This window comes from Artemia sp. Qi Xiang Cuo, chromosome 2, assembly GCF_049724085.1.
Source record: "Artemia sp. Qi Xiang Cuo chromosome 2, ASM4972408v1, whole genome shotgun sequence".
In the NCBI taxonomy this organism is placed as follows: domain Eukaryota; kingdom Metazoa; phylum Arthropoda; class Branchiopoda; order Anostraca; family Artemiidae; genus Artemia; species Artemia sp. Qi Xiang Cuo.
In genome coordinates, this window is record NC_142795.1 from 5,689,080 (window position 1) to 5,703,015 (window position 13,936).

At 35.1% G+C, this 13,936-nt stretch overlaps 2 protein-coding genes across 2 annotated transcripts in view; one reads left to right on the forward strand and one right to left on the reverse strand.

The window, feature by feature from the left end:
* Nucleotides 1-13,936, forward strand: part of Thor (eukaryotic translation initiation factor 4E binding protein thor) — a 29,097-nt gene that overhangs the window by 4,667 nt on the left and 10,494 nt on the right. The window lies entirely within an intron of this gene.
* LOC148954838 (uncharacterized) lies at nucleotides 448-2,217 on the reverse strand. Its single transcript, XM_089107964.1, has one exon. The coding sequence runs from the start codon at nucleotides 2,072-2,074 to the stop codon at nucleotides 776-778; it is 1,299 nt and encodes a 432-aa protein (XP_088964090.1). The 5' UTR covers nucleotides 2,075-2,217; the 3' UTR covers nucleotides 448-775.

Here is a 13,936-nt window from a genome sequence, read left to right on the forward strand (position 1 = left end):
CATTCAATTCTCCAATCCAAGAACTGCATGAGCCATATAGTTTAAATGTCCCGAGTTATTACATAATTGAAGCTGATGGGTTCTTCTGGTGATGCATGGGCGTAGGCAGCATTAGGCAGCATATTGTCTAGGGGTGGGCAGTCGATAGTGTGATGGAGTTTTAACAACTGCGTTTTCCAAACCATCTGCTTTTTCAGCCATATCTAATGTAAATTTGAAGGTCTAGGAGGGGGGGCAGCTGCCCCCCCTCCCTACGCCCATGTGGAGATGGGCAGTATTTGATTAAAAAAAAAGAAAATAGGTCGTTATCGCTTGCATATTTTAGTGTCAAACAAAATTTTTCAGGTGTTAGGGATACTCAGGTTCTTCTGGAGATGGGCAGTATTTGATTAAAAAAAAGAAAATAGGTCGTTATCGCTTGCATATTTTAGTGTCACACAACATTTTTCAGGTGTTAGGGATGTTCAGATAGACCCTGAGGAAATCTCCCCCACTGATTTGATTCCTCTTCTGTACTTTGTGGTGCTTTCTCCAAGACTGTTTGACAATTACCCATTTCATACGGATCGTTTCTTTTTCTTTTAAAAACATATTTGTTGTTTTCTCAATGTAGTTTAATATAATTGTCAATTGAGGAGAGTTCTTTATTACAACTACTAGAACTTTACATGCTACGAAATCAAAAATAAAAAAAGACCTGAAAGTCACTTTCGTCTCCTTCAATCGCATAGTTTTCTTTCATCCATGTCAATTCTGATAATAGGAGTACTCTAATCTAACGTCTTCCTCTGTAATATGTTCTGGATCTGCCCGAAGAACCGCGCCTTCCACCACGGTGATAACCCCTTTGAGGATTCGAAAAAGGGGGTAAATAGTCACTTTGGCTTTCTCTATTCATTTGGGAATAACCTGCGTTCTGGGTGTTAGATGCAACTGGATTAGTCACTGCTGCAGCTTTACTTGCTTCTATAGCTTCATCAAGTCCTGGCCATTGTTCAGTGTCATCTTGTAAACGCGGCCACGACTGAAATGCATTTGCCAGTTGATCAACTTCTTTTCCTCTGCCAGATGTCAAACCTCTATTGTATGGTAATCTGGATCTTGCACCTCTAGAACTCATTTGGGGGTTATGTGATTGCTTCGTCTCAACACTAGTTAGCATTTTGTCCTTACCCACTTGCAAAAAATCACCTAGACTTAATGCAGATGGCCTTGCAGAGCTACTCCCTTCGTAATCATCATCGTCCTTTCTGTACCTAGAACTTCTATTTTTCTGTTGGTTTCTGAGTAGTTCAATGGCATTATCAACATTTCCCTTGGTTTTATGCAAAGCACCTTTAGCTTGGGCATGGGTAAAACCAGCTGCAATCACATCTTGTACATGATCATTGACGGATTTGACATTTCGTGCGAAAGTTTTCTTCTCACTTTGAATGTCTTTCAATGTGGTGTCTCGTTTTTCCTTGTAATCTTTGTCCTCTTTTGTATCTTTAGTTTGTAGAGTCTGAAAACTTTTCACATACTGAGGAATTCTTTGTCCAAAAGGAATCCATGGAGGGGGTGGATTATCAGTAGAAATGTAAGATCGTTCATGTGCTGTCAACGATTTTTCTACTAACCATTTATCTACTAGGGTTTGTACATTACCACTTTTAATCTCTGCATTAGTATTATTTAACAAGAATATTTTATTTACCATGAGAACCTTTGGAAATTTGAGAAGAATCTTGGTTCCTGGGGGTGTACTTTCATCCAGCTTATTTATCACCTCAGTTTCAAGTGCAGTCATTTTGTTTTCTCCGTCTGTGAGTTCTAACTTCAGTAATCTGTTTACAGACTGAATATTAGCCAACCTTTTTTGTTTAGATATTGCAACATTGGTAACTTTAACAATTTGCAGTATCATAGGTTGACTTTGGACATATTTTTCACTGTAATTAAGAGACTTCAGGAATGGATCACATACATCACGAATGTCTTCGTTTTGTAAATTCTTGATTGCTGCTTGTAAGTTTGTAGAGCCTTGCAACTTCTGGTAAATGTCTTGTTTTAATTTCCACTGTTCCAGCTCCATCTGTGGAAAAACAGAAGGCTATAAGATCTTTTCTCGTATTGTTATACTAGTAAGCAGTTTACTTCACCTAAGATTAAAACCTATAACCATTGCCCTTAGAACTTGTTCTTTGGGCAGCTAGATCCAATGTTCTTACAGTAAGCTGATAGTTTGGATTCAGCATGAGCTAGACAGGAAAATTAGGTTTAGTTGTGTTTACTCAAAAGAATGTTTAGAGATAGGACAAGGCATATAAAAAAAACACAAATTATACCATAGCTTGTTGGGACAATTTTTCAGGGAAATGACGGTTTACCCTGAGAAACCGTTTTGCAGGGAGGGCACCTGTAATAAGGGATAGTTATTAAGTTTCAACCTTCCTCAAGAAGATATTTTTTTTTTTTTGCAAGGTCTCTGACAACTTGCTATCAGTTCCAGGCTTTAATATTTAATATAATTTGGAAGCATAGATGCAAATGTTCCCAGTTTTAATGGGAGGGGGGGTATCTTTACATAGGCACTTATATTGCAGTCATTTTCATCTTTTCCTTATCTAAAAACTCAGTTTTTCTACTGGTTTCTAGTAATGCTGTTGTATTATTATTATATTTTTTCTTGTCTCTAAACAAGTGTAAAATTGCCCATGGATAAAATTCTGCTAAATTAGAATCTTTCAAGCTTTGAGGAAGCGCTGTCAATCAGCCATAATTATGAATTTTAATTCATTTTAAAGGCTTTCAGTGGCTTTCTTCTTCTAATTACTATAAAAATAGCTTCAACCTACATCTTTCAGTTTAATACTGTCGAATTTTTCACATAATAGAATCTCTCAAACCTTAATTTATTTTTGATGTCCTATAAATTTTGCAGCAGGGTTTTAAATATTTGACCTACGTAAAGCTCTGTAAGACGTCCAGAAAGCACCAAATATAAAGGTACTAGACTGGACAATGCATATTTTGTAACATTATTTATATTATTATTTAACATTATGGGCTGTAACATAGACCATTGGTTAAATATTTGGAAGGATTTCATAGGCAGCGTAATCGCGCTGCCTAAGTTAAAAACGATGTTGGCACAAATTATTTTTTTCCATACCAGGGCACTTCGTATCGAAGGAGTTGTCGTAGAAACTTCGAAAAGGGCTCAATCGACTGGAAATTGGAGTGGCTCGTGCCCTTTTTAATAGTCGAAAGTGATTGGGGGCAACTAGCCCCCCACGCCCATCATTCCCCGAAACACATCCAGTCAAAATTTTGAGATAGCCATTTTGTTCAGCATAGTTGATTTCCAGATAGAAAATATGTTTTTGAGGGGAACCCTCCCCCACAATCCTCAGGGCAAGGGTTATGTCCTGGGGGCATATAAGAACTATGTTGGCACAATGTATTATTTATCATTTTTTTTCCTTTAGAGCAGGGCATTTCGTATTGGAGAATTTGTAATAGTCGAAAGTGATTGGAAGGCGACTAACACCCCGTCCATGCCCACCATTTGCCGAAAAACATCCAATCAAAATTTTGATATAGCCATTTTGTCCAGCGTAGTTGATTTCCAGATAAAAATTATGTTTTTGAGGAGGACACTTCCCCACAGCCCTCAGGGCAAGTGTTGTAAGTATGCCCTCGGGGCATATAAGGTTTTTATAGAAGGCGTTGTCGTAGAAAATTCTAACCAGGCTTTTTCTATTGAAAACTCAAAGGGCTACTGCTCTTTTTAATAATCGAAAGTGATTGGATGGCCACTAACCCCCCTCTCACGACCACCTTTCCCCACACATCCCATCAAAAGTTTGAGATAGCAATTTTATTCAACGTAATTCTAAATTCTGTACATTAGGTCTGTGACGTTGACAACCCCCCACAGCCCTAAGGGCAAGGGTTGTAGACTTTGTCCTTGGTGTATGTAATGTTTTTATAGAACTTGTTGTTTTAGAAACTTCAAAAAGGGCTCATTCTACTGGAAATTGAAATGGCTAGTGCCCTTTTTAATAGTCGAAAGTGATTGGAAGGCAACTAACACCCCTTCCACGCCCACCATTTATCCAAACACATCCAATCAATATTTTGGGATAGGCATTTCGTCCCACGCAGTTCAAAGTTCAGGAAATTATACCTTTGAGCAGGACACTCCCCCCTTAGTCTTCAGGGCAAGGGTTATAAGTTATGCCCTGGGGGCATATAAGGTTTTTATTGAAATCTTTGTCATAGAAAGTTGAAAAAGGGCTCATTCGATTTGAAATTCAAAGGGCTAATGCCCTTTTTAATAGTCGAAAGTGATTTGGGGACAACTATTCCCCTCTCACGCCCTTCTTTTCCCCAAACACTCCAATCAAAATTTTTAGATAGCAGTTTTATTCAGCGTAGTTGAAAGTTTTGGAAATTAGGTCTTTAAGGATGACAACCCCTCCCCCCCATAGTCCTCAGGAAAAGGGGTGTAATTTATGCCCTGGGTACATAGAAGGTTTGTACTGAAAGCTTTGTCATAGAAATTTCAAATATGGTTAATTCGATTCAATATTGAAAGGACTAATGCTTTTTTTTAATAGTTGAAAGCGATTATAGAGCGACTAACGCCCCTCTCACGCCCACCGTTTTGCTAAACGCATCCACTCAAAATTTTGAGATATCCATTTTGTTCAACGTAGTTGAAAGTTCTGGAAATTAGGTCTTTTAGGATGATCAACCCCCTTAAGAGCCCTCAGTGCAAGGGTTGTAAGTTATGCCCTGGGGCCATATAAGGTATATAGAAAGTTGTAGAAATTTCAAAAAGGGGTCATTTAATTGGAAATTGAAATTGCCCTTTTTAATAGTCAAAAGTGAGTGGAGAGTAATTAACCCCCCTCTCATGCCCACCATTTCCGCAAAAACATTCAATCAAAGTTTAGAGATAGCCATTTTGTTCAACGTAGTTGAAAGCTATGGAAAAAGGATTAATACCCCCCCAGAGCTGCCAGGGAAAAGGTTTTAAGTTATGCCCTGGGGGTATATAAGGTTTTTATAGATAGAGTTGTCGTAAAACCTCAAAAGGGGCTCATTCAATTGGAAATTGAGAGGGCTAGTCCCCTTTTTAATAGTCGAAAGTGATTGGAGGGTAACTAACCCCCCTCTCATGTCCACCATTCCTCCAAACACATCCAATCAAAATTTTGACGTAGCTATTTTATTCAACGTGGTTGAAAGTTCTGGAACTTCGCTATTAGAGGATGACACCCCCCAGCACTCAGGGAAATGGTTGTAAGTTGTTCCCTGGGGGTAAATATGGTTTTTATTAAAAGCGTTGTCGTATAAACTTCAAAAGGGGTCATTCGATTGGAAATTGAAATGGCTAGTGTCTTTTTTAATAGTTGAAAGCAATTGGAGAGCGACTAAAGCCCATCTCATGCCCATCATTTCCCCAAATACATCCAATAAAAATTTTGAGATTGCAATTTTGTTTAACGTAGTTGAAAGTTCTGGAAATTAGGTCTTAGAGGTTGACAACCACCCTAACAGCCCTTAGGGTAAGGGTTGTAATTTATGCCCTGGGGGCATATAAGGTGTTTATAGAAAGCGTTGTCATTTCAAAAAGGACTCATTCGATTGGAAATCGAAAGGCCTAGTGCCCTTTTTGATAGTCGAAAGTGATTGGAAGGCTTGACATTTTTATAGTAAAGATCAATGTGGGTATATTGTATTATTTCTTGTTGTTGTTGTGGTTTAGACCAGGGCACTTCGTATCGAAGGAGTTGTCGTGGGACCTTCGAAAAGGGCTCATTTGATTGAAAATAGAAAGGGCTGATGCCCTTATTAACAGCCGAAGGTGACTGAAGGGCAACTATTCCCCCTCCCACGCCGATCCTTCCATTTGCCCATTATGTTTAAAAACTAAACGTTGCCTTAAGATTAAATCAAAATGCACTGTGCAAATGCTAATTTTCAGCAAAACATCTCAGAGGTATCCGAGGAACGACTGAGGGTATCATGTTCAAACTGTCGCGGCTATCTATGCTCCTCAAATTTAGTCAAATCAAAGTAGCTTAAGTGAATCTAAGCTACAAAAGAATCTAAACAGATTTTTTTGCGAACGGTATCAAGTTTTCCATTTCAGGTCAACTAGAGGAGGTATGAAACTAAATTAAACACTACTGTTTGTGTCCAGATTTTTAAAAGGGTTTATGTCGTTAAAAATTGCTGAAAATTTTTTTCCAGCATACAAATAGCAGGCCAAACTATAAAGTCTTAAAAGAAACAAAAAGATTTGAAGTATAATTTTCTTTTTCCCTGAAAAGACTATGTCAATGTAAAACGAACAGAAATTAATTAAAAAAACTTTTTCCACAAAATAATTTTTTCAAAGAAAAGTAAAGAACTTCATTAAACAAAGAATGAGCAAATATAAAATCAAATATTCTATCAAGTGTAAAACTACCACAAATCAGAATCGATAACTGAATGAAACCCAAAACGAACAGAAATTACAATAAATAACTGAGTCAAACTCAGAAAGAGCAGAAATTAACAAAAGTTGGGCTCAAAACCCCTATGCCTTCCCAAATCCAGAACAAAATTTGCCCTTTACTGAAAAAAAATACAAATGAATGTGAATTTGTCAGTTTAATATACATATACTGATATTTAGTCATCAAAATGTTAATATTATTTGATTTATTAAAGTTATAAAAGTAAAAACATTATATTTTGTTCAGTAAAGTGCAATTTTTGTTCTGGCCTTGGGAAGGCATAGGTTTTTTTTAGCCCAACTTATGTCACGCTTGGTAGAATATTTGATTTTATTTTTGCTCTTTTTTTGTTTAATGGAGTTCTTTACTTTTCTTTGAAAAACTTATTTTGTGGAAAAAGTTTTTTTAATTAATTGACAAACAAAATCGTGCCTATCATAGGCAGCGCTATCGCGCTGCCTAACTAAAGAACGATGTTGGCAAAATGTATTATTTATTATTTGGTTTACACCAGGGCACTTCGTACCGAAGGAGTTGTCGTAGAAACTTCGAAAAGGGGTCATTTGGTTGGAAATTGGAATCGCTAGTGCCCTTTTTAATAGTCAAAAGTGATTGGAAGGCAACTAACCCCCCCCCCCTGCCCACCATTTCCCCAAACACATCCAATAAAAATTTTGAGATAGCCATTTTGTTGAACGTAGTTTAAAGTTCTGGAAATTTTACGATGACACCGCCCCTCCCACAGCCCTCTGGGCTAAGGTTGTAAGTTATGACTCTGGAGGCATATAATTCAAAGGGCTATTGCCGTTTTTAATAGTCGAAAGTATTCAGAGGGAGTACCACCCCCCCCCCACGCCCATCATTTCGCCAAACCTTTCTGATCAACATTTTGATTTGACTATTTTGTTCAATGTAGTTGAAAGGTCTAGAAATTATTTCTTTGAGGATGACAATCCCCCCCCCCATAGCCCTCCGGACAAGGGTCGTGAGTTATGCCCTTGGGGCATATAAGGTTTTTATTGAAAGTTTTGTCGTAGAAGCTTCAAAAAGGGCTCATTTGATTGGAAATTGAGAAGACTAGTGCCTTTTTTATTATTAGAAAGTGATCAAAGGGCAAATGCTTCTCCTTCCCCAAACACTTCCAATCAAAATTTTGAGACAGACATTTTGTTCAGCGTATCAGAACGGTCTGGAAATTATGTCTCTGAGGACAACAAAACCTCCAGCCCTCAGGGTAAGGGCTGTAAGTTATGCCCTTGGGACAAAAGATTTTTATAGAAAGCATGGTCATATATACTTCACAGTGGGCTCATTGGTATGGTAATCAGACGCTCGAGTGTTCTTTTTAAGAGTCAAAGTTATCGTAGGGCCGCTACCCCCCCCCCCCCCCACACACACACACGTCGTATTGTCCCGAAATGCATCTAATAGAAATTTTGAGATGGCTATGCTTTTCAAAATGGTCTAAAGATCATGTAACAAGGCCTTTGGGGTTGAAACAATCCCCAGAGATCAGGGTAAGGGTTGTAAGTTATGTCCCGTGCACATATAAGGTTTTTATGGAAGGGTTGGTTGTTTAACTTTAGAAGAGGGTCAGTCTTTCTCCCTAAAAAAGACTGTCAATATAAAACGAAAAGAAATTAATTAAAAAAAAAAACTTTTCAGCAAAATAAGTTTTTAAAAAAACGTAAAGAATACTCCATTAAACCAAAATGAGCAAAAATAGAATCAGATAATCTGCTAAGAATACAGCTACCACAAATCAGTATCAATAAATAAATGAAACCCAAAACAAACAGGAATTAAAATAAAGAAGAGTCAAACTCAAAACAAGCATAAATTAATATGAGCAGGGTTCTAAACCCCAAGCTTTCTGAAAGCCATAATATAATTTTTACTTTAATGAATAAAATTATTTTAAATGTTTTCACTTTCCTAACTCTAAGAAATCAAAAATTAATTAAGATTTTAAGGAATAAATATCAGCATATGTATATTAAACTGACAATTCAGATTTTTTCATTAAACTTTTGAATTTTTTTTCATTAAACTAAAAATTATATTCTGGATTTTAGAAAGCTTGAGGTTTAGAACCCTACTCATATTAATTGCTGCTGGTTTTGAGTTTTACTTCAATTTATCTTAATTTATGTTAGTTTTGGGTTTCATTTATTAATGGGTATTGATTTTAGAGAGTTGTATTCTCGATAAAATATTTTAGTCTGTTTTTATTTATTTTGTATCACTGAAGTTCAGCACTTTTTTTAAAAGAACTTATTTTTTTGAAAAGTTTTTTTTAATTAATAAATAATATAAGTTTATGTTTTTTATTTAACTATCAAGCAAAAATCATAGTGATAATCTAAAAAAGAAACGCTCAGATGTATTTTATGTATCTCTGCCATTCCAATCACAATTCAGAGGTCACAATAACTTTTTTTTTAGAGGTACATAATCACTGAATTTTAACCACTTCTAAAGGGAAATATAAAGCTCCTTGAAAACTAATGATTATTTTATGCAAGGAGAATAGGTTGAACACCTTGGAGCTGTTCAACATGCTCGTTCTTCCTCAAAATTGCTTCTGTTTCCGAAGAAAATTTTAAATATCTGTTTAAGACCTAAAGTTTCAGTTTATTTCGAGAAAATATTATTTTTGTAGAAAATATCATTAAAGTTGTGATCGTTTTAGTTCACTTTATTTTTATTCTTTCATCATTTTCAAAAGGAATTCAAACCAGTGAATGTTCTTTCTGATCAAGAAACTTCAGTCTAGTATAGGTGCATATCGGTCTGACTTTTGAGATGGGTATACCATAGGGTTTTACAAAGGAACAGGGTCAAAGAATGAAATGATGCATTTTAGGCCTTGTTTTTTTTTCTGGAAGGATAGAGTAATTTGCACCAATGTTAGGGTGAGCTCTTGCATGTGACATCATGACAAGTAGCGTGACATCATAATATCATGACATGTGACATCATAATCCTTAAACACATCAAGGCATGAATACAGTAAGATTCAAACAATTCAAAGTGGTTGGAACAATTCAGTCTGAACTTTGTATCTAGAAACACTATATTCACTAGGTTTATTTTTGGTTTTTGAAAAATATCTTACTTTTGCCAAATTTATAGACATAGGTTTAGAGTTCCCCGATTTGGGGGGGGGGGTCGGAGACATTTTTTAATTTAGGAATGTGTATTGTTATACCCCGGTTTTACAGACATTCCTAGAGGTGAGGGTACTTTGGACCATGTAGGTAGGGAAAGTTACCCTCCTAATTTGTATGTTTGTATTCTTATCAATTTAAATCATTCAAAAAAAAATATCTAAACCCAATATAAATCCTTGTGACAACTACATATCCCAAATTCCTACTATTGGGGCTTGTCATAGTGATTTTTCGAAATGAATATATTATCCTTCATAGTATTTTATGGCATTATACCCTTAATTTTATTCCTCAAGTTTATATTCACAAAACAAAAATAATTTATTTCTGTATTGGAGGTCTGTCGTAGTAGAGACATCTTAAAAAACCTTCCACAAATATCTTTCAAAGTATATATTGTAAAAAAAATTCTTGTTTCCAATGATTCCACTTTTCCCCTCATATTTGTCTATATTTAGGGTCTTTGAATTTCCCTTTGGTAGGCCTACTTGAGAAACAAAAGATTTTTGGTGATTAAACAATTTTGCAACATCACAAATTTCCATGTTTTCTCAGTCTTTTGAATAGGATCTAATGTGCTAGCTAAACAAGTTAATTGTCTATTTTCAATTGGTGATTGTATTTTTATCTCAGTTACTTGTTTGATTAGTATAGTACATTATTAGTATATTAGATTAGTATAGGTAATAGTACATAATTAAATAAAAAAAACAAGTTTTTTTTAACTGAAAGTAAGGAGCAACATTAAAACTTAAAACGAACAGAAATTATTCCGTATATGAAAGGGGCTGTCCCCTCCTCAACGCCTCGCTCTTTACGCTAAAGTTTTTTATTGTTTTAAAAAATAAAGTTGTGAGACAGAGTTTTAATGTTGCTCCTTACTTTCAGTTACAAAAAAAATGTTTTTTTTTATTTAATTTCTGAATGTTTTTGAATAAATGCAGCTGTGATTTTGGCTCACTGTACATGAGTAATTTAAACGAAATTTGCAAATTAGTTTTCTTTTTTTGGCTAAATGGCTTTCTCAAAATTTTGGCATGATATAACATACAAATTAACTTATGTAATGAACTTCTATTTTTGTATGTTTTTATTAAATATATTAGGGAGTTTGCCCCCAAGGCAATATGCCAAGTCTTTACCCTAAAGTTCAAATTTTGTTGAAATCACAAACCCCTGAATCACAAAGGCCGGTTTGTGATTAGAATAGATAGCTCTTTTGAAAGTAACCTACTAAAAAAAAACTTTAGCGTAAAGAGCGAGGTATTGACTAGGGGGGGACTCCCCTCTTATACGTAATAATTTCTGTTCGTTTTAAGCTTTAATGTTGCTCCTTACTTTCATTTGAAAAAAACTTGTTTTTTTTATTTAATTTCTGATTGTTTTCTAAATAATGCTGGGAAATCCAGCGCCCCCTTCATAGAAATGTCGCTTCTCCCAAGGAAACATCCTCCATGGAAAGATCCTCCCCTGCACCCCCCCACCAGAAAAAATCCCCCCTGAAAACATCTGTATACTTTCCAATAACCAATACTATTTGTAAACAATAGGCAAAGTTTATAACTTGCAGACCTTCCCCCAGGAACTTTGGGGGATTAAGTCACCCTCAAAGACATATTTATTAGATTTCCGACTATGCTAAACAAAATGGCTATCACAAAATTTTGATTGGGTGACTTTGGGAAAAAAATGAGCATGGGAGGGGGCCAAGTTGCCCTCCAATTTTTTGAGTCACTTAGAAAGGGCACTAGAACTTTTAATTTCCGTTCGAGCCCTCTCACAATATTCTAGGACTACTGGATCAGTATGATCACCCCTGGGAAAAAAACAAACAAACACGCATCCATGATCTTTCTTCTGGCAAAAAAAGACAAAATTCCACATTTTTGCAGATAGGAGCTTTAAACTACTATAGTGGGTTCTCGGATATGCTGAATCTGTTGGTGTGATTTTCATTAAGGTTTTATGACTTTTAGGGGCTGTTTCCCTCTTTTTTTGAAGATCAGGCAAATTTTCCCAGGCACGTAACTATTGATGGGTAAGACTAAACTTGATGAAACTTATATATTTGAAATCAGCATAAAAATATGATTCTTTTGATGTATCTGTTGGTATCAAAATTCCTTTCTTTACAGTTTTGGTTACTATTGAGTTGCGTTGCTACTTAATTACAGTTTGTTACCACAAACTGTTTGATTGGTAGGCAATTACCCAAAATTCAGGTAATTTTCCCCATTTTGGACTCAATTAAACTAAGACTATGATTTTTCTTAATGTTTATGTTAAAAATGCTTACTTTTTTCATAGCCTAAGTTATCTATTGCAATTAAACCTGTGTGCTTGATTCAGCTTTTACTGCTCAGTTTCTTTATAAGTTGTAGTCTCAGTAACAAAAAGGCAGGACTCAGTAACAAAAATTTTTCTTTTGTATATAGATGCTTGTGAGTATGGTAATTTTTACCATTTTGATTTTTGTCATATTTTGGAGGATTGACACAAATTGGAAAACAAAATGATAAGCAATGTTTCAATTTTAAAACTATTTATTTATTTGAACCTTAATATTCAGTACAATATTCCTATTTACAATCTCCAAAATATTTATTTATGTAAACTTCTACTGGTAAGTTTATGCTTATTAGCATTTGTACTCAGGGGTTTAATTTGTTATGGGGCAGGGGGGGGGGGGCAATTGCCCTCCAAGACCTTGGTTACCCCCCCCCCCACCTAGATCCCAGTCCCCCCTTGCTGAAATTTAGTTTCTTCCAAAATCTTGTCAAGACTAAGATAAATCTGCATAATTCAAGCATCAACAGAAACAGATCAGTTTTTTTGGTTTTAAATTTATCTTTATAGTACTATAAAGTACTAAATAGTACCTTTATGACACCAAATGGCTTTTTTTTAGTTTTTACTGTCACTTTCACTTTCACTTGATTTGGGAAAATTGGCTTCAACTCTGCCCCCCCCCCCTCCTTAGGATTTTGATGAAATTATGCCACTGTTTGTATTCTGTACAAAGAAAGGAAATTGTTAGCAGCAAAGGTTACTCAATATATCTTTAATAAATATTAAAAGTTTTTAGTTTCTAAATTATGAAATAGCTTCTTTTTATTAAGGTATTTATGACTTACTAGCCAAATACTTAAGTTTAGTAGATTTGTTTTCAGTCAGTAGTGTATTCTTTTCTTGCCTTTGCGTTTATTTGTTCAGGTTTTTTTCTTTTCAAAATTCTTTACTTAGCATTCCCAATTCTAATCACTTGTGCTAGTTTTGCTTTATTTGCTGTTGTATCTTTCCCAAAAAATTGCCCAAGTTTAAAAATAAAAACATAAAAATATAAAAACATAATAAAAAAATAAAAAGTTTCAGAACATATAAACTTGAGCTCATTATTTTTAAGCTAATACACTAGTAAGTTAATAAAGCTAATAAGCTTTAAATTACTTCTCCCTTCTCTTTTTTTAACTAACAGCATATGTTTTACCACTATTCATGAAATAATTTAAATCCCAAAATTTACTTTTTATACTAGCATATAGATAAAAGGTAATTTTTTATGGTGATCTAATACTGACTGTCCCAGAGAATTGAAACTTGTAGAAAATTATTGTTCAGCCTCCTTCTCTCTTTTTCCTGGGCCCTAGAGACTTTAACTATCCAAAAAAAACTGAGCATTGGTCAGTTCATGCTACAGCAAGATAAAGTACTGAATTTTGACTATTTGGAGAACAGGAGGACAAATGTTTATGGAGATAATAATTTTCCAGTGTCTAGAAAAAATCAATTTGGGTCCTGTATTTTTCTGGTGGGGGAGGAGAATAGTAGAGAAGAGAGGTTTTTGCTAATTCTGAATGTTGTTGTGCTTTGACAAAGAAGACTTTCAATAATGGATGTGCAAACCAAACTAAGATAAAATTGGAGTTCAGTTGCTTTTTGCTATCTTCTCAAAGTTAGTAAGCTAGGTGAATGAAACTTTCTGGAATGGATATACAGCCCAAAATCAGGGCATGACAGGGTATCTTTAAGCACTCCTCTCCACCTCTCTACAACTGTGAGCTTGAAAAAATGTTAAAGGAAATTTTAAAAGATAGATCTACAGTCTAAATAAGGGTCTTCTAAGGTGCATATATGTGCTCTTTCCCTGTTGTAAGGCTTGTAAGATTCAGGGAAAATCAATCCTAGCTTTGAATAAAAAATAAAGTTTGACTTTGAATTGGTAAATTTTTACCAAATCATATTATTGACTTATTAATAAAGTGTATA

Coding starts and splice junctions, on each gene's coding strand:
- LOC148954838 (XM_089107964.1), bottom strand. CDS start 2,074: ATGGAGCTGGAACAGTGGAAATTAAAACAAGACATTTACCAGAAGTTG.